Source organism: Crinia signifera, chromosome 2 (assembly GCF_055691185.1).
Source record: "Crinia signifera chromosome 2, ASM5569118v1, whole genome shotgun sequence".
In the NCBI taxonomy this organism is placed as follows: domain Eukaryota; kingdom Metazoa; phylum Chordata; class Amphibia; order Anura; family Myobatrachidae; genus Crinia; species Crinia signifera.
The window spans coordinates 221646559-221666128 of NC_139218.1; the positions used below are offsets into that span (position 1 = coordinate 221646559).

General features: G+C 44.8%; 1 protein-coding gene across 3 annotated transcripts in view; it reads left to right on the plus strand.

Annotated features, from left to right (window-relative positions):
• Positions 1-12157: 12157 nt before the first annotated feature.
• The window catches only part of PPT1 (palmitoyl-protein thioesterase 1), a 31098-nt gene continuing 23685 nt past the window's right edge, over positions 12158-19570 (plus strand). The window contains exons 1-5 of one of the 3 annotated variants that reach the window (XM_083173784.1): positions 12158-12385; positions 12966-13030; positions 14768-14895; positions 18231-18301; positions 19466-19568. In XM_083173784.1, coding sequence (XP_083029910.1) covers positions 12235-12385; positions 12966-13030; positions 14768-14895; positions 18231-18301; positions 19466-19568 — 518 coding nt within the window. In that variant the 5' untranslated portion in view covers positions 12158-12234. Of the gene's footprint in view, positions 12522-12965; positions 13031-14767; positions 14896-18230; positions 18302-19465; positions 19569-19570 lie in introns of all 3 variants that reach the window. The other 2 variants (XM_083173785.1, XM_083173786.1) reach the window with 2 other exon arrangements.

Sequence of the window (19570 nt, forward strand, 5' to 3'; positions counted from 1 at the left end):
GTTGATTGTATACTGAATAATAAGAAACAAAACGGATACATCTTTTATTTTTCCATTGCACTTCTTTATTGCTTCATATTTGTAACATTGAACATTTGATGTTAATTCCCAATGTCCATGCTGATTTTGCTAAGATATCATTTTATTTGTTAAAATTAAAATTAAAACATTTAAATTGAAAAAAAAAAAATATCCAAATCAAAATGATTTACTGTTAATTTTCATTAATTTAACCCCTTCAGTGCAATCCCGGGGGAAGGAGAGAGACGCGCTCAGTGCCTCAGTGTCCAGACTGGCAAGCCCGGAAAATTCTCTGGATTACCACTGTTTACATAGTTACATAGTTACATAGTAGGTAAGGCTGAAAAAAGACTTGCGTCCATCTAGTTCAACCTGGTTTAGAGCCGGGCAGCGCTGCTGAGTTCAATCAATGAACTCAGGCAGCTTTGGCGCTGCCCGGCTCCCTCCCTTCCGCCGCTCCTCCCCCGTCCTCCCTCCTCCTCCTCCTTCCCCTCTGGGTTTTCTATTGAAGTCCCCGGTGCCGGGGACAGAGATGGGGTGCGGTTGCGCAGGTCCGGGCAGCCGCTGAAACATATTACGGTAATTGTTTCCTAGCAAGGCGCCCATCGCATACCTACTTAGTGGTGTGCGATGCGATGCGATGCGATGCGATATTCCCGTTAAATTAACAGGAGTGCTTGTACAATGAAATATCGCATAGCATTGCATGGCAGCAAATGGCACCCTGATGGGTGCTTACAATGTTAAATGCACCCCCATTCTCAATGCCACCCCCACTATCAATGGCAACCCGAAGCGTGGCGAGCGGTACGTGTCCTACGACCTTTTCATACCCCCACTATCCACGTCGGCGTGGAGATGACTTTAGATAGTGTGGCGAGCGCAGCGAGCCACCGAGCCTGAAGTGTGGCGAGCTCAGCGAGCCCCGCAAGGGTATGTGTAATACGAGCCCAAAGCTTGGCGAGCGCAGCGAGCCCCTCGAGGGGACGTGGAATACATGTAAAGTAATCCGTGTCCCCAGGGCCGTTTCTAGACAATTTAGCTCCCAGGGCAAATAAATAAAAATGCGCCCCCCCCCCAAAGAAAAAGTACACAACATGAAACAGAAGAAATTGTGCGCGCGGCGAAATAGGGTGTGTGGTTTATTTTAAAAGGGGGGTGGCTTAATATAAGGGGCGTGGTCTAGCAGGAAAACAATTACCTTACAACTCACTTTTGCAACCTGCATGTCCAGACATTGGTTACCGCAGGAATTGTCATTGTCCTCCCGCACTTAAGTTGGCGGGCTGAAGGCCACACAGTGACATAAAAATATAAAGGCCCACACAGTTACCTAGTACGCCTCACAGATCAAGGCCAAACAATGACAGGCTACTTAAATCTATATACACTTTTTATCCGTGATGCCAATTACACATTACGCCGCACACTGTGATGACAATTACACATTACGCCGCACAATAAACGTACTACTACTACATTGTGATGACAATTACATATTACGCCGCACACCATGATGACAATTACACATTATGTCGCACACTGTGATGACAATTACATATTACGCCGCACACCATGATGGCAATTACACAATACTCCCCATAACGTAATGCCTATTACACATTATGCCCCACGCACCGCTGCCGCACAACTGATGACATTTACTAATATGCCTCCACAGTGCCAAATATGCCCTCACAGTGCCATACATATATGCCCCCACAGTGGCAGATATGCCCCCACAGTGCCACACATATGCCCCCACAGTGCCACACATATATGCCCCCACAGTGACAGCTATGCCCCCACAGGGCCACACATATATGTCCCCACAGTGACAGCTATGCCCCCACAGTGCAACACATATATATGCCCCCACAGTGCCACATATATGCCCCCACAGTGCCAGATATGCCCCCACAGTGCCACACATATGCCCCCACAGTGCCACACATATGCCCCCACAAGGCCACACATATGCCCCCAGTGCCACACATATGCCCCCAGAGCCACACATATGCCCCCAGAGCCACACATATGCCCCCACAGTGCCACATATATGCCCACACAGTGCCACACATATGCCCCCCTCAGTGCCAGACCTATATGCCCCCACAGTGCCAGATTATTATATTCCAGCTGCAGCACAACTCACCGTTGCTGCTGCTGGGGAGAGCAGAGTCCGTGTCTCCGAGTCCCCCTCCAGTGCCCCCGCCGCCGCTGCTGTTGCTGCTTCAGTTCCCAGGGGAGGGGAGCACATAGCGCGTCTCTCCTTCCCCTTCACTATGTCCCGACCCAGCCAATCATACCTTGCGGGCTGGCTCCTGATTGACTAACAGCGACACAGACAGGGGCAGGAGAGACACGCTATGCTATATCTAAAGTCAACTCCACGCCGACGTGGATAGTGGGGTTATGAAAAGGTCGGAGGACGCGTATCGCCGCCCCTCGTGGGCTCGCAGCACTCACCACGCTTTGGGTTGGCATTGATAGTGGGGGTGGCGTTCACAATGGGGGTGCATTTAACATTGTAAGCACCCATCAGGGTGTTTGTACAATAAAAAATCACATTGCATCGCATGCATCGCATGCTGCAATATTGCATGCGATGCGATTGTATAAGATGTACTACGATCAAAATCGGGGGCACCGTGCTAGGAAACAAGTACCCATATTACTTACAAACTGGGAACAAACACTTTGGGGTTAACACAACTCTAGCACTTCTAGGGGTGGGATAGCAGCACAGAGTATATCAGAAGTCAGCATAACTGCGGAATGGCTGGAGCAATTTACACCAAACTTAGTACACATATGAATCTGGGAACAAACATTGTGGGGGTATACAATCATTCATACTATACGTACCTATTGGTCCCAAGCTTTCACGTGCCCATCAGCCAATCAGGAGCTGCGTTTTGCGTAAATGCGGCTCCTGATTGGCTGATGGGTGGCCAATCGCGCAGTTCGGGGGAGGGGCGGACAATGTAAACAAACCTCCACTACACCTGGTCTGCTGGCTAAGCATACTGTCGTATTTTTGTTGTGTGTTTTTCCTTCTATTTGATGTGTGGGTGTGTGGGTGTGTGTGTGTGTGTGTGTGTGTGTGCATGTGTAAATTGGTAAGATTTGATGGCAATATCAATAATTGTTAATAAAATGTGGGGCATTCTATGGAAGGTGCAAGGGGCACATGGGAAGTCTGATTAGAGATGGACATTACATTGTGATGTTTCACTACCATCAATGTTTTTATTTCAATGGTAGTGGTTTTACCTTTCGATGGCGGCATTCCGATGTTTGCTGCCATTGAATGGTAAATATTCCATGGTGTTTCGATTGTCCCGATACCCAGCCAGCCACACTGCAGTGCTTCTGCACATGCATGGCTGAAGATGTTTGCATATGCGCAAAAAAAAGGATGTACCAATCACATGATTTTTTTTTATCTCTTTTGATGCGATTGTCAATGACCATCACATCTAAAGATTCGATGGCGGAAGTGCAGCCATCATTTGATGATGGGCTTCCGATGTCCATCCCTAGGTCTGACTTCTGGCCATATCAGAATGCCCTGGGGGCATGTGGCACACATCAATAATGTAATTACCGCTTCCTGTGGTTCACAGGGCTTCACATTAGAACTCATAGGGCAGTGGTTCCCCTGGGGTGCCATGGAACCCTTACAGAGGTGCTTTGGTTTGATAGTGCAAGATCAATTCAAATTATTTATGGTCAATGTAGTGGCAAAACCAATGCAAGAGCGCACTCTGGACACCCCCCATTTATATATATATATATATATATATATATATCTACAACAACAGAAGAAAAGGGCGCCCAATGGTGCAGTATCTTTGATGTTTTTATTTTACATAAAAATGTTTAAAAGTGCTTAATTACCAGATATTTCATCTGCGGTGGGCTAAATTAACCACCTGGCAATACATAAATCCACACTGGCAAGCTGGATACAAATGGCGGGTATGCGACCCCCTGCTGTGCACTCACGGTTGCCGGCTACACACTGGCTGTGTGCAGAGACGGGAACACCACGCTGTACAGAGCTCCGGGGGACACACTCCTCTCCTCTGGATACGATTGCGTCAGTCAGGCCACGCCCCTACGCGTTTCGTCAGAAGACTTCGTCAGTGGGGTGGCCTGGCTGACACTGGTAACTCCTTATATGCGGCTCTCTATTAGTGGAGACCGCCCAATGTGAATACATTCATTTAAAAAATTACATAGTGGGGATTTTAATGGTGTTTCCCTCCCTCACTGAATACATCAATTCAACAATATTTAAAAAAGCCTTTGCTGTGCACATCTCTGTCCCCGGCACCGGGGACTTCAATAGAAAACCCAGAGGGGAAGGAGGAGGAGGAGGGAGGACGGGGGAGGAGCGGCGGAGGGGAGGGAGCCGGGCAGCGCCAAAGCTGCCTGAGTTCATTGATTGAACTCAGCAGCGCTGCCCGGCTCTAAACAGTGGTAATCCCGAGAATTTTCCGGGCTTGCCAGTCTGGACACTGAGGCACTGAGCGCGTCTCTCTCCTTCCCCCGGGATTGCACTGAAGGGGTTAAATTAATGAAAATTAACAGTAAATCATTTTGATTTGGATATTTTTTTTTTTTCAATTTAAATGTTTTAATTTTAATTTTAACAAATAAAATGATATCTTAGCAAAATCAGCATGGACATTGGGAATTAACATCAAATGTTCAATGTTACAAATATGAAGCAATAAAGAAGTGCAATGGAAAAATAAAAGATGTATCCGTTTTGTTTCTTATTATTCAGTATACAATCAACCAGTCAATCAATATGGCCCAGGGCTGCCACAGTTCAAAAATCGTGCAAGAATATCTCACGGCAAATCATCCAGGATCACCGGGGGATCCCTAGAGATAATTCTAGACAAGTACCATTGGGTATTCTTAAAAGAGTTATGAAGTTTTGTCCTTATTTCCAATGGGAGCACTGTTATATAACTCTCCCATGTTTAAAAAAATGTCTTTGTACGAAGTTCTTTGTTCAGTAGACACTCAATCCACTCCATGTTGAAAACATGAAATAACTTGGTCCTGAACAGTTGCAGGGAGGTAGCGACGATCCATGTCTGCAGAACGGCCTTGCGCGCGACTGCGCTAACAATCAGCAACAGCTGTTTTCTTCCTCTGGTTTTTCTGTAATCCTCAGGCAATATACCAATATACCAAATATGGCCCAGTGATCTGTGTGAAGGGCACATACAGTAATTCACCAGGTGATCCTGCGCAGACCTCCTAACCCGGAGCCAGAACAATCTAAGCATAAAGCAGCCCAAGAAGTAATGATATAGGTTCGCCTCACAGGTGTGACACCTCGGGCGATTTGGATTTTTTAAGTTGCCTCGGCGGTGTTTTAATACGCTCGTATGTAAAATGTCACGATCTTCCCTGGAAAACTGTGGATCTGTATAGAAAGACAGAAGGACAGACACATTTTTGCTTTTATATATTAGATAGTGATGCACCCCTGATTTAACCCCTTACCGCCGCAGCCTGTTTTTGCCTTCCTGACAGAGCCCTTTTTTTCAAATCTGACATGTATCACTTAAGTGGGGATAACTTTTTTTTGCTTTTACTTATCCCAGTGATTTTGAGATTGTTTTCTCGTGACACATTGTACTTCAAGTTAGTGGTAAATTTTGGTGGATACAGTCTGTGTTTTTTTGTGAAAAATACCAAAATGTCGTAAAAAAATTGAACATTTTGCAATTTGCAAAATGTTAAATTTTCTGCTTGTGAGACAAATAATCATACCACTCAAAATAGTTAATAACTAACATAGACCATATGTATACTTTATTATTACATCATTATTTCAACCTGCTTTTAATTTTTTTGGACACTAGGGGGCAGCAGAGTCAAAATTATGCACATAACACATAAAACGCTGCAATTGGCTGTTCACATTTGAACAGCCAATCGCAACGATCGCCGAGGGGGGGGGGGCATCGCTGCCCCCCCTGGGCAATGAGGGAAGATGTCTGCTGTCAGGGACAGCAGACATCGTCCCTCTGTCACCGCGTCTATAGACGTGGTGACAGTTTAATGGCATGACGTACATTTATGCCATGTGTCGGGAAGTACATCCCGACCATGACGTAAATGTACGTCAAATGTCGGGAAGGGGTTAATTAAAAATGAACAGTAATTAATTTCAATTTCAAATGTTTTAAGTTGCCTTGGCCATGTTTTAATATACTCGTATGTGAAATTTTACCATTTTGACTTGTAAACTGTGGATTTGTATAGAAAGACAGACAGAAGGACAAATTTTCACTTTTATATACATATATATTTATTTTTTTCATACTAGTAATTACAAAATGCTTGTCAATATCAATAACAAGAGAAGGATAAATGATGGGGCCCCAACTACAGATCTGTAATTCTGCTGCTCTGGCCTCAGTGGCCTCATCCAAATCTGGTTCATGTGAGGTTAAAAATACTTAAAGTAAGCTCTTTATCTGTCTTCTGTGTCATTTCTGGAATTGTAGTGCAACAAAAGAGTTACTTATGTTGTGGCCGCTGTGTGGAGTATAACCCTGCTATACATCACCTGTTTGTTCTTACTTTGTGTGTTTTTGAGTTTGAGAAAAAAAAAGGGTGTTAAATGAGGAATGGTTTATGCTGTTACTGTGACTATTCAGAGATGTGTGGAAACTGGATGGACGTGCTGAAGCCCATGGGGCCAATTTATCATGGATCACATATGCAATGGGACTCTAAACGAGTCCCATTGTGCCAATACACATAATTTTGGGTGAATTTAGGAGGGTATTCTGGTTGACACGCAAAGCTATGAAATTCGGCGTGTGTGTGTTTGTGTGTGCGTGTGTGTGGGGGTGCAGCCATTTTTGTGGGTGGTGTTAAAATGACTAGCTGATGTCAGCTGCCTGCCCCCCGTACCCGAGTCACCAGCGCATTAAATGCATGAAATTCTGGGCAATCCCATGGGCGCAGCCCATAGCTGCCACCCCACGCCCGCACTGCTAGGTGCGAACAGGACGGCAAACAAGAAGTTTGCCGCACCCGCTTACACCATGCGGCTGCACATGCACATAAACGTTTATGCGCATGTGCAGCCGTTCAACATTGCTCTCCTGCGTGAACATGCAGGGGAGTGTGTCGATCAGAATAAGGGCCTTAGTGTAAATCTGGCAAGATCTGGGTATGTTTGCCTTGCTCTTGAGTGGATCACAGTGGTGCACACAATGGGGGTTCTGAGTATCCAGTACTCCCCCTTTCCTACTTGGTGGACTAAATGTTCTTTGATGGAGCCATGATGACGATGTTGTATGAGATTCATGTAATTATGGCCCTGTTCCCCCATAGCTGAATAAATCATGACATTATGCCACTAAGGTCTGGTCTAATGACGCAAAGTTCTCATCCCTGTCCCGATCAGTACCTTCTGTGGCATTTTGCCTCAAGCTCCCACACTAAGAAGTACATTTACTAAGATGGATAGTTCTATTAAAGATGGGATGTTTCCTGTAGCAACCAATCAGATTCTACTTATGCTTCATGTATTTAGCACCTTCTAGAAGATAATAGATAGAATATGATTGGTTGCCCTTATGTGTGTGCATATATCTTCTATAGGATTGATATATATATATATATATATATATATATATATATATATATATATATATATATATTTCCAAGAGATCCGTGATGCTTTGGGGGTCTGCAACAGGGGTGATGACAGGACGGCAGGGCAACGGTAAAAGGAAGGGGGCATGGCCATCGGGAGCAGCAAAACCAGTATTTCTTTTCTGTGGTCCTTTGCGGAAACCAAGTCCCTTCAGTTTTCCTGGTGAATGCCATCTTTTGCAACAACTTTCACCGGCAATAACACTTATTCAGAAAGTAGTAATGGCTTATATGGCTCTACTTAAGGGCAATTACATATTAGCAAATGTACCTTTCGCAGGGCGAGTCAACCGGAACTTGCCCTGCGAAAGGTGGTGTGCCCGCTTCCCCCCTCACAGTGTGTGTTCGCCAGCAGGGCCTGCAAATTGATGTTTAACATGTTTTACATATGTTAAAAGTTTTTAACATACTTTCGGATCACTATAGATTGCGTGCACCCTCGGGAGGAAGTGGGCGGGCCGTTGAAGTCCAGCGATGTCAGTTGCCACCAGCGGGACCCATGCCACGGCTTGACTGGGAACGGCCAGCGTTTATATAGGAACGCCTATGAAACGCTGGGCGTTTCCATGGGCACGACTATCCCCCGCTGCCACCACCCCTGGCCGCAGCCTTGGGTGCATGCATCCAGAGACCAGTCTGGAACTGTTTTCTTGGTTATTTCATTTGTGTATGTACTTTGTGCCTGATTCAGTCCATATCACACATCGGCCAATTATCGCTGAAATGCACATGTGTATGGGCCAGCATTCAAGTTCTGCTAATATTCGCAAGCCGTACACAAGGTGATTACCAGGATGGATGGTAACCGGACGTTTCCTGGGAGTGCCAAGAAAAATGCTATGCTTGCCAGAAAAAATGGTGGGAGTGTCAGGGAAAATGCAGGCGTGCCCAAGCATTGCAGGGGAGGGAGTGTGACATTAGTAATATGCTGGATAAACCTGTATTCATCGCAAGCCGACGAGTAAGTCTCTGGCTACTTCTAGCTTGTGATGACTGGTGCACAGTGGAAAAAAAACATTTGATGGTGAGCCCCTAACGATGGGTTTTGGACATTTTCCCAAGGCGTACACATTCATTTGCACAGCAGAATTTCACTATAGAGGGCCGCGCTTTATCTGGTCGATGGCCGCTGCACATTCGCGACTGTGCGATCACACTTGTGACACTATATAAAGAAGAATAATAACACGAATAATAATAAGTCCCTCAAAAAGATGTAGGGTGAGATTTAATAGGATGAGATATTCAGAAAGTGAGAGATTAAGGTAAGTTAAGGTACACGAGTAAGGCGATGGACCCGATTTCCTTTGAAATCTGGTCCATTTTGCCGGCAAAGGCAAAATCGCGTTAATCGCGTCGGTCGCGTGCATTAACATGGCACGCGACGCGACCGACGCGATTTTGCCATAGGGTTCAATGTTAAAATATTTTTAACATTGCAATCGCGTGGATCACGTCGGTCTTGTGCCATTATAATGGCACAAGATGTGATGGACGCGATTAACCACATTTTACATAGGAAACAATGGGAAATGGCCCAATATGGGCCATTTCTCATTTTATATGCCCCCGTCATGGGTATTAATTAATGTCCCCCCATTGTGAACGGCACCCCACGATTGACGCCAACCCGAAGCGTGGCGAGCGTGCCCGCGAGGGGCGGCGGTATGCGTCCTCCGACCTTTTCATACCCCTACTATCCACGTCGGCGTGGAGTTGAGAATATAAAGTGTGGCGAGCGCAGCGAGCCACCGAGCCCGAAGCGTGGCGAGCGGACGCGTATACCTGTGAAGTTATGCGCGTCCACTCGCCTCGCTGCGCTCGCCACACTTTATATTCTCAACTCCACGCCGACGTGGATAGTAGGGGTATGAAAAGGTCGGAGGACGCGTACCGCCGCCCCTCGCGGGCTCGCTACGCTCGCCACGCTTCGGGTTGGCGTCAATCGTGGGGTGCCGTTCACAATGGGGGCATTTGAGCCATCAGGGGGTTTAAAATTGGGGTCTGGGGACAATTTTATACTGAATCCAATGTAAAATAGGGTCCCAGGGACCCTATTCACATTTGAATCAATGTAAAAATCGGGTCCATCGCGTGGGTTGCATCGCATGCGATTTGGTCGCATGCGATGCGATTGACGCAATTTTTCCGACCCGATCAAAATCGGTGTGGCCGTGCTAGGAAACAAGTACCCAATTAATAATAAATGGTCCGCTTTACTTTAAAAATTACATCAGCTTGCTGTTCAAAGTTATGGGATTAGCTAAAAACTGTAACCCCCCCCCTTCTAATTCCATATCGGTAACGCTTGGTCAAACCATCTCCCTCCTAGTGTTCTTTCTTCCGCATCCAGGTGGTAGCATGTCTAGGGGGAGAATTTACCATTAAAGAGCGATGCCGGCGCGGTGACATCGCATTGCGGTATCGTGCAATACCGCTGGGATTTATCAATGTAAGGGCGCAGGGACAGGGCTCTGAAAGGAGCTCGTCCCTGACCCGGAATAACCACGCATAACCATGCTATGTGCTGACCCCCCCCCACGACCCTGCTGACCGCACTGCCGCTCGGGCAGTGTGATGTGTAGCCATAGGCTACAATGGGCTATCGCCATATCAGAATGGTGATAGCCCAGGGGTGCGAAGCCGGGCTGCCCGATGTTGATACATCGGCAGCTTCGCATCCCCAATAGAAAGCTATGGGGGATGCGGCCGGCGGCGCTGCAGGGGGGGGGGTCACAGCAGGGATCAGAGATTCCTGCTGCGGTTCCCCTTTAATACATTTGGGGGATACTTAATATTTGCGGTTAACCCCCGAAAATGGGTGTTTTCGGGGATTTAGTTGCAAATATTACTTGATAAATGCGGCCCTAGGGGAGTGTCTATGGAGATTATTCAGACCTGATTTAGCAAAGCCCTGCAATCAGATAGCCGATGTCCAGACAGAGTGAAATCCCGCCCCATGCAAGTCTGGGAATGGCTTGCCATAAATCTCGCCAATCAGCGGCTACCTGCAAATCCATCTGCAACTCACTCACCATCTAATGATTTTCCAGGATACGGTCACTAGGTCTACAAACATTAGGTCGACAAGCATTAGATTGACACCACTAGGTCGACATCCATGAAGGTCGACATGACTGAAGGTCAACATCGGTTAGGTCGACACATACAGTAGGTCGACATGGGGAAGGTCGACAGTCAAAAGGTCAACATGGTGTTTTTCACTTTTTTTAGGAGCTGACGTGCCGAAAGGTGGTATTTCATGCCCTACCATCCACTAGGGCGTGGTGGGAGAATAAAATAGTGTGTCGAGCTTAGAGAGGCACCACGACTGAAGCATGGCAAGCGCAGCACATGGTGCTACGTTTCAGTGTTGACATTGGGGACAAAAAAAGTGAAAAACCCAATGTCGACCTTTTGACTGTCAACTTCTCCATGCCGACCTAATGACCCGGTCAACCTTCCTGCATGTCGACCGGGTATGGGTAAAAACCGGACCCGGACAAGACCCCGGACCGGACACCAAAACCTGCAGTCCGGAGCTTGTAGCGTCTGGTCCGGGGGGGGGGGGGGGGGCTGCCTGTGACACCTGTCACCAGGGAGTGGAGGAGGGGGAGAATAAAGCCTCCCTGTATGGTCCGGGCATGTAGCAAAAACCGGACGGTCCGGACCACATGGGCAGGCTGCAATCTCTACTTCCCCATGTCCCTGATGATAGCTATCACAGGGACCCCCCCCCGGACAAGACACCCCCCGGACGGGACACCCCACTACAAGCCCTGGACTGCAGATTTTAATGTCCGGTCCGGTGGGCCGGGGTTTGGTCCGGGGTTTAGTTTGGTGGTCCGGGGTTTAGTCTGGGTCCGGTTTTTACATAGTCCCATGTCGACCTAGTTGATGTCTATCCAATGATCCATACCTGATTTTCCATCGTTTTCAGAATGGCCTCATGCTTGCGCGCTATTATCCGTACGCATGCTTAGACAGTTGCCATGTGAATTCACACAGCAGCGATCGAGTTTGAATAAATAATGACAGCTGCAAGGAGCAGGTCCAGGCTGGCGTTATGAGGTCCAGACTGAATTTTACCTAATGCCGAAAAGTGGCACTAAACTGCAAATTAATTAAGGTGCTTTATGCATGATGAAAGGCAAATGCAATTTGCAAAACTAGGCCCCTATGCCTTTGACAAATGAATACCGTACGTTAACGTTAAGAAGTTTTAGTGATGAAGTGTATCCCTCTAAAATGAGAAGACATCACATGTCAACCTACCCCCTAGTTATAGAGCGATCTATCAGTATAGCAGTGCCTACCATGACATGCTGTAACCATTTGGTATAATACAGGCACACATGACACACACCCAAGACATAAATATCTCTTGGCACAGCCAGCCAGGTCACACATCACATGACGGCAATAACCATGTCATGTGACCGAACGCGGAAGTGCTGAAATTTGTGTGACTCGCGGCGACTCTGTTGTTGTTGCTGCAGCCGGGATAACATGAAGGGGGTCAGCTTGGTTGTGTCCGCGGCGGTGCTGCTGCTGGGTGTGTGCGGGAACCCCGTGCCGCTTGTCATCTGGCACGGCATGGGTAAGGAGGAGTGTGGCGCAGCCAGTATTAGCCCCGATGGGCTCCTGAGCCTCAGCCTAAGTAATTTTTGTCTTCATCTCTGTCAGGTGATTCCTGCTGTAATCCCCTCAGCATGGGCGGCATTAAGAAAATGGTGGAGCAGCAAATTCCTGGAATTTATGTGTTGTCCCTGAAGATTGGGAAAACGGTCTTTGAGGTGGGGGAGCGTGTGCAGAGAAACCTTATGTTGTGTAGGAGGCTCAGCTGTTACAGAGCAGTAACTGCGCACATCCTTCTAGCCGCAGTAACAGGAAACATTGCTGCTTTTATAACACCATGTGGTAACCTTATGCAGTTGTTTCAGAAGTCTGATCTGACTTCACACAGGGATTTTTGAATGTGGAGTATCTTGCTAGTTCCCAGCCTATACTTTTAGTGGCCTGAACTTTTCTTGTAGATGCAAGAAGGGTCATTGTGGGGGAGAAGCATTTACAGCACTGATACCGCTTCTCCCCCATGTATGAAGGAGAGGGTTTGGTTTGACTATTTGACAGTAAAAAAGGTTGACCACTATTGGTCAAGAGCCAAAATGTCAACACACCAAAAAGATTCACATGCATTAGGCGACAAAAAGTCAACATAAGTTTTTTTTTTTTTTTAGTTGTCTATAAGTGTACAGCGTCCTCTCGCATGGCTCACCTTTCCCCCTCCATATCCACTGGAATGGTAAAGTATGAACAAGTGACTTTTAAAAAAAAATTAAAAAACTCATGTCGACCTTTTTCATGTTGGCCATTTCAAAGTAAACTTTTTGTTTGTGTTAACCTAATGCATGTTGACCTTTTTTGGTAGGTCAACCTTTGGCCTGTCGACCTAATGACTGTTGACCATACGACCGCATCCCGAAGGAGAAGTATGCTAAATGACAGGGAAGGGATTTTGACAGCTGCTGGTATTATTGCCCATTCACTGCAGAAGAGGCAGCACTGACCCTTGCTGCAGCTGCTGCCAGCTCTGAGCTGCACAGGAGATACTGTGAGAGTAGTGAGGTCTCTGGCATGCCCAGGGAAGTCAGCTGGAGGAGACAGAGGGCCTTATTTTGGTTCATTCTTTCTGACAAAATCCTTCTTAGATGGACAAAACCATGTGCACTGCAGGGGGGCAGATGTAACATGTGCAGAGAGAATTAGATTTGGGTGAGTAATTTTGTTTCTGTGCAGGGAAAATACTGACTGCTTTATTTTTACACTGCAATATAGATCTCACTTTGAAGTAAAACCCCACCCAAATCTAATTCTCTCTGCACATGTTACATCTGCCCCACCTGCAGTGCACATGGTTTTGCCCATCTAAGAAGGATTTTGTCAGAAAGAATGAACCAAAATAAGGCCCAGAGTGTCAGCACTAGGCTGATTCACTGGAGGGGGGAGTTTTTACTCCCTGCCCCCCAATCTTGACACTACTGATTCACCTGGGAAAATAGTAGGGATGGCCATCGATGGTTTATGGCCGATGTTGAATACTTTTGCCATCGATGGGGGAGAACCAGATGGTTTCCCTAAATCGATGGCACAGCAAAACCAATGAAACCTTACCCATCCTCGAAGCCCCTCCCACATGCTTTGATTGGCACACAGGCCAATCACTTAAACTTAAAGAGGACCATCGATATATTAAACTATCGATGGTCACCCATTGAATAGTTACACACTATCGATGGCCAGTTGCACTTTTGCCATCGATGGCAAAGGCACTGATGTCCATCCCTAGTAAATAGGCGAAGCAGAAAGCACTATGCAAGTATAATACATTTACTCCCTGGTCGGTTAGGGTGTCCTGAGGGCTAGTTGTCATACACTGGACTGTTCATCCCAGCATTCGCTTATCTTTAATTTTATATTGTAGTCAGTGCTTGGATTGAAGATCAAGATCTAGCCCTACGAATCTGCAATGTGCTCCATTAAGTCTTTTCTTACCATTAGCCACACTTTTTGAGTAAGATAATGTACTGCAAATCTTAAGGTGCCCATACACTAGGGCAACTTCTCTGAATGGAGAAGTCACCCGCGATCCCCCTTGAGCCAGTCTTTTTGCATACAATGTATCGTATGCAATCCTGCTGGAGGCTTGGCGAGGCAATAAATATATACTGTAGCCCATGTGATTTTCAGTCTCTGATGTGATGCTCACGAGACTGTACATAGCATCGGACCTGATGTCAAACCTTTTGCAATATGGTCTCTTTATATGATTTCTCTCCAAAACTGGATGAAAAGTGACCATATCGGCATGGAATCTCTCTAGTTTATGGCCACCTTAACTTTCTCATTGACTTAACATGTAGTTATCTATCTATCAATCATGATTTGTCTAAAAAACTTAAATATCTTGTTCCTCAAGAGCGTGATTAACCCTTTACGCACAGCTTATGTATGAAAAACATGCTCTCCTGTTTCTCCCCAGGACATGGAAAACAGCTTTTTCCTCAATGTGAATACACAAGTAGATCTGGTTTGTGAGCAGTTAGCAAAAGACCCCAATCTTCAGCAGGGCTACAATGGCATGGGCTTCTCCCAGGGTGGACAGTTCCTGTAAGTAGTATTTACTGGCGGGAAACGCATGAGTCAGCGGTAGTTACTCCCGCATTACATGCACTACACGTGTATAATTGCTCATATGCAGAGTTGTACACATCTTTGCTGTTGGGTCATTCTGTGTCCGTTCACCCAGGCCATGACACCCACCGACTTTACACTTGACACCACCACATAGCTAAACACTCATGTAACATATTTCTGCTCTAGGTCTTATAGTTTTGGGGATATAGGGGGTCAAAATTAAGAAAAATTGCTCAGAAATGCCAATCCTGAAGCTACACTGTGTTTTTATGTGAGGTATATGAGGAAGACATTTTCTTTCTCCATGCCTAATACACATATAACTTTGAAATTTTGACCCTTTGAAAGTCAAAATATAAAGATTCCAGTAAAAATTGTTTTGGTAATCTTGTTTGACTCTCAGAGTCATTCTACATTCCTTTATTTCATACTTAATTATTTTTTGGTGCAAAAAGTGGACTCAAGTAAGCATTATAAGCCTAATGTTGTATATACACAGTGCTATTCTGACTACCCCTTTTGCGAGTACCATTTAATGAAGCTGCCAGTTGAGGACCTGCAAATAATCTATTTCTCAATCTAGAGACTCTAATGTACTTGTCTTCTTGCTCAGTTGTGCACTGGGGCCTCCCACTTCTCTTTTTACTTTGTTTAGAGCCTGTTTGTGCTGTTATCTGAAAGGAGTAGTACACACATTGTACAAGTTCTCGCATGAAATAACCTTAATTTCTAAGAACAAAAATAGACTGTCGCATTTCACATGAAAGTTCCCTTTTTCACGCCATTTTCAGAGTATAATCAAACCCACAAATGTATTGTTCCAGATACTCAACTAGCTCAAAGCAAGGCCAGTTTCATAGCTTCCCTAACGAGCGAATCTCGTTAGATTCTAATCATCCATTAGTCTTCTAATGCGTTTAGCAAACACAATGTACCATGTACCTGTAGAACACTGGAATGATGGTTGCTGGAAATTGGCCTCATACGCCTTTGTAAATATTTCTTTAAAAAACAGATGTTTGCAGCTAGTATAGTCATTTGCCACATTAACAATTTATAGAGTGTATTTCTCATTAATTTAATGTTATATTCTTTGAAAATAAATCTGTGCTTTTCTTTAAAAATAAGGGCATATCTAAGTGGCCGTGTATTTCCAGATTTGTTATTACATGTATAGGGGTATTCAGTTAGGCATGATAACCCTTTTTCATGCGAAAAACTAATTTTACAGCGAATCGTAAAAAAGGAATATTTCAATTAGCCCCAATAATTTTACCAAGAATTATACTTCACCTACTCTGAGCAGGTGTAAAGTTGGGGAAAATCCCTGTTTTAAGGTAAAAATGTCCTAGAAAATAATACATTTACATAGGTTTGCAGCTATGTGATAGTATTTTTCTAGACAAAGGGGGTTATTCTAGTTCACTCTTTCTGACAAAATCCTTCTTAGATGGACAAAACCATGTGCACTGCAGGTGGGGCAGATGTTACTTGTGCAAAGAGAATTAGATTTGGGTGGGGTTTCTTTTCAAAGTGAGATCTATATTGCAGTGTAAATCATACCCTCCAACATGACCCATTCCATTCAGTACACAATGCTCTGTTCCTAAACGTCCCTGGTAATGTATGATTGTCATCACCTGTGTTGAAACACCCTTCTCTTCAATTACCTAGTTCCACACAGGTGCTGGCAATCATACATTACCAGGGATGTCCAGGAACAGAGCGTTGTGTACCGAATGGAATGGGTCATGTTGGAGGGTATGATTTACACTGCAATATAGATCTCACTTTGAAGAGAAACCCCACCCAAATCTAATTCTCTCTGCACAAGTAACATCTGCCCCACCTGCAGTGCACATGGTTTTGTCCATCGAGAAGGATTTTGTCAGAGAGTGAACTGGAATAACCCCCTTTGTCTAGAAAAATACGATCACATAGCTGCAAACCTACGTAAATGTATTATTTTCTAGGACATTTTTACCTTAAAACAGGGATTTTCCCCAACTTTACACCTGCTCAGAGTAGGTGAAGTATAATTCTTGGTAAAATTATTGGGGCTAATTGAAATATTCCTTTTTTACGATTCGCTGTAAAATTAGTTTTTCGCATGAAAAAGGGTTATAATGCCTAACTGAATACCCCCATACATGTAATAACAAATCTGGAAATACACGGCCACTTAGATATGCCCTTATTTTTAAAGAAAAGCACAGATTTATTTTCAAAGAAGATAACATTAAATTAATCAGAAATACACTCTCTGATTTAATTTCATTGGGCAGTATTCAATGAGGCCAATTCGCCATGGCGAATTTATGCTATTTTCACTTTGGAAAGTGAATTTTTTTTTTTTTGTGTCAAAGTGAATCACCCTATTCAACGTGCACTTTTCACTGTCTGCCAACAGTGAATGACGGACAATTCGCCGTCTGATAGTCTCCGCAATTCGCTGTAGTTTTTCAATGTAATTTTCGCCGTGCGTCACCGTGTAGCTCATTACATATTCATATATTCACTGCTCCCGATCATTACATATGCACGATCGGGAGCAGTGCTAGCGGCTCCTACCCGGTCCCCTGCTAGCTCTCCTGGGGGGCAGCTTGTGCTGCCTGGGTCCCGGGGAGCACTTCCATCTCCTTGCCTGCCGCAGTTCCCCGGCTCCCACACAAACATTCACTACAACATGCACCCAAAAACAGTACAACACACACAAACGTATTTTATTTATTTACAGTTTCTTATATAGTGCATCATATTCCGTTGCGCTTTACAAATGGAAACAATAATGATTAAACAAACTGGGTAGAAATAAACCAACATAGAGGTAGGAGGGCCCTGCTTGCAATCTTACAAGCATACAGAACACACAAAATATAATGCATCATGGGTGCTAAATCTCAGGAATGGATGTGGAATTCATCAACACACACAAGCTATCAAGTAAGGAGTGGTGCGCTTCAAACAACATCACAACACCTGATTTCGCTGCTGTCGTTGAGTATCAATGCAAACATATTCTAACAGTATGGTGTAGGTTTTAAAAAAATGACATACTTGGGCCTTTGGCACAGCATGAGACAAAATTTGACAGCAATTGTGTGTGTGTGTGTGTGTGTGTGTGTGTGTGTGTGTGTGTGTGTATGTATATATCTATCCTATCTATCTCTCTATATATTGTAATGCAGACCCATTTATTTGGCAGTTTGGGTAAGCAACCAAATCTGAATGTGTGTGCACTTTTGAAGATTTTACATTGCTTATAAATTACCCAGTAATGACCATACTGACATCACCTTTTTCTGCAGGAGAGCTGTGGCACAGAAATGCCCATCACCACCCATGAAGAATCTCATTTCTGTTGGAGGACAACACCAAGGTAGTGCCACTCCACCCCACTTTATAGTAAGAGCATAAAACACTATTGCCCAACTCTGAAGTGACATTCCCAGTTTGGATGCTTGGTATGCTTGCTCCTTATATTCTATGCCTATGTGTGGCACTATGGAACCCTTATAAATTGCTTCCTGCCTGACATCCCCCCAGATCTATGTAAAAGTATAAAATATATATGTAGTGTTATAATAAACCGGTGATTCACCACCTTGTAGAATTATTGTTTTTACATTAAGCATGTGACTTTTTCAAAACGTTACATTTTATTTTGCTAGAAAAGGGGTCATCTTTCCATTGTAGTACCTATTGCCAAAAAAAGTGAATGTGCCCATTAAAAGAAAATAACATACAAGATCAGAAAACACAAAAATATTTTACTCTTGAAAGATATAAAGTAATCGCATATGGCAGTGTTTCCTAGACCAAGTACACCTGGAAACCTAATAGTGCATGTTTTTGAGATTATCTGGATGGAGCAAAGGTGTGTAAGCAGGTGAAAGTGTTAAGCTGGCCATACACCTTCCACAGGATCCCTGCCCATGCTGATAGGTCAGGGGGATAGTGCTTTGGCCGGGGGGGACTTGAATAAAAAGTATCCCCCCGGATGTAGCATTACCCTGCTGGCTGGTTGGGCCCGGTGCTGGTTCTTGAAATACGGGTGACCCCCTACTCGTTTGTCCCCCATATTTTGGGAACCAGGACCTGCCCTTGAGCCTGGTGCTGGTTTAATAAAATCAAGGGGACCCCTATTTGTTTTGCACTGTGATTTTTTTGAAACCAGGACCGGTTCTTTAAACCCGGGGCTGGTTAGGCTCAGGAGGGGGGACCCCACGCTATTTTTTTATCTATTTTAAATACGCACCTTACCATGTCTCCCAAATTGCATGTCTGTAAAAATCGCACCATATCGCATTTTTTTTGCTGCCGATTTGCATCTCATTAAATAGTCGTATTCCAGCAAAAAATATATGAAAAACTGTGATAAGGTGCGATTTCGGAAGGTGCCTAAAAATCGCATCCTATTAAATGTCACCCATGATATCTTTGCTCTTGTTATTTGCCAATTATCCTGATTTTTGGATCCTTTTGACGTGTGAAGTGCTACAGGTAGCTCACCACTTCTCTTTGTGGCTGTATCCCTGTTTAGGTGTATATGGCTTCCCTCGGTGTCCTGGACAAAGTGTATTTATTTGTGACTGGATTAGAAAGACTTTAAATGCTGGAGCATATACCAAAGCTGTGCAGGAACAGT